The sequence below is a fragment of the Corvus kubaryi genome, unplaced genomic scaffold, assembly GCF_017639235.1.
Source record: "Corvus kubaryi isolate FWS band 111438036 unplaced genomic scaffold, C.kubaryi_AGA036_p1.0 117, whole genome shotgun sequence".
Classification (NCBI taxonomy): Eukaryota; Metazoa; Chordata; class Aves; order Passeriformes; family Corvidae; genus Corvus; species Corvus kubaryi.
In genome coordinates, this window is record NW_024580654.1 from 98,462 (window position 1) to 100,114 (window position 1,653).

Consider the following 1,653-nt stretch of genomic DNA (forward strand, 5'->3'; position numbering starts at 1 on the left):
TCCCGCTCCTGTCTCAGTTCCATCCTGGTGCCATTCCTGGTGCCACTCTATTCCCATTCCCACTCCTATCTCAGATTGATCCTGCTGCCATTCCCATTCCCACCCCATTCCTGCTCCTATCTCAGTTCCATCCTGGTGCCATTCCCATTCCCACCCCATTCCCAGCTCCATTCCTGGTGCCATCCCAGCACCATCCCCATTCCCACTCCTATCTCAGTCCCATCCCGGTCCCATTCCCACCCCGTTCCCATTCCCGCTCCTATCTCAGTTCCATCCCAGTCCCATCCCCATTCCCACCCCGTTCCCATTCCCACTCCTATCTCAGTTCCATCCCATTCCCACTCCATTCCCATTCCCACCCCATTCCCATTCCCGCTCCTATCCCATCCCATTCCCATTCCCAGCCCCTTCCCACCGGTTCCGGTCTCTCGGCAGGCGGGGCGGTGCCGCGGGCCGGGGCCGCGCAGTGCCCGGCGCACCCTGCGGAGCCGCTGGAGCTGTTCTGCAGCACGTGTGACACCCTCACGTGCCGGGACTGTCACCTGGGCACCCACCGAGACCACCAGTGAGTCCCGCCCCCCTCATTTGCATGCCTAATTAGCGCAGCAGTCACCCAGCCCTGGAAAACGAGGAATCGGTTTGATGAGTGAAAGGGCACCTGCTCAGCAAGGCCACCCTTAAAGGTGGCTTTAATTAATTGATTGAGCTGATTAGTTACTGAAAAACACCTGGAGTTGGCCTGCAGGTTAATTGCTCTTGTTAGTTAATTACTGATTTTATAAACAGAACTCGTTAGTTGGGTGGGTACTGAAGGGTTGAGAAAGGTGAGAGTTAATTAGCAGAGGGGAGTGTTGGAGTGGCTAGAGCTGGAGAGACCTAATTAATGACTAATCAATTAATTATGTTGTTGGTTGTTTAAATTAGTTTTTAATCAATTAGTTGGGCTTTGTTTATGATTTTGCCAAGTTTTGCTATTTTTTAAATGGTTTTTTATTGGTTTTTGCTCTCAGACTGATCAAACTTCTGGGGGAATCAATAACTAACTTGATTACTTATCTAAGCATATATCTCATTAGCTTGCTTACCTTATTAATTAGCTCACTTACTTGATCGTTAATGGTGTCAAAAGCTTTTTTGTTAGATAAGATCTAATTGCATAAGGTAATTAGGGATTAAATGACAGAGTGGTACCTGGTGCATCTCCTTAATTAAAAACCCTTAATCCACTAACCAAGTGAATTAGATAACTGATGCCTAATGAAGATTAATTAGCTTATTAAAGGTTAATGAGCTAATAAGATTATTTTTCCTTTTCTCTCCCACCTTTTCCCATCCCCTTTCCCCCCCTTTTTCTGCCCCCCCTTTCCTTCCCCTTTTCCCCCTCCTTTTTCCTCCTTCCCCCTCCTTTTCTCCCCGCTTTTTGTCCTCCCCTCGCTGCCCCTTCACCTCCTTCCCTCCCCCTTTTCCCCTCTTGCCCCCCTTTTTCCCTCCTTTTCTCCCCCTTTTTCCCCTTTTTCCTTTCCCCTGCTTTTCCCTCTTCTTCTTTTCTCCCCCTTTTTGTCCTCCCTTTCCTGCCCCATTCCTCTCTTTCCTCCCCTTCTTTTCCTCCCCTTCTTTTCCTCCCCTTCTTTTCCTCCCCTTCTTTTCCTCCCC

The 1,653-nt window shown here is 49.0% G+C and overlaps 1 protein-coding gene across 1 annotated transcript in view; it reads left to right on the plus strand.

The window, feature by feature from the left end:
• The window catches only part of TRIM28 (tripartite motif containing 28), an 8,376-nt gene that overhangs the window by 1,471 nt on the left and 5,252 nt on the right, over positions 1-1,653 (plus strand). The window contains exon 2 of the mRNA XM_042021445.1: positions 7-565. Coding sequence (XP_041877379.1) covers positions 7-565 — 559 coding nt within the window. The remainder of the gene's footprint in view (positions 1-6; positions 566-1,653) is intronic.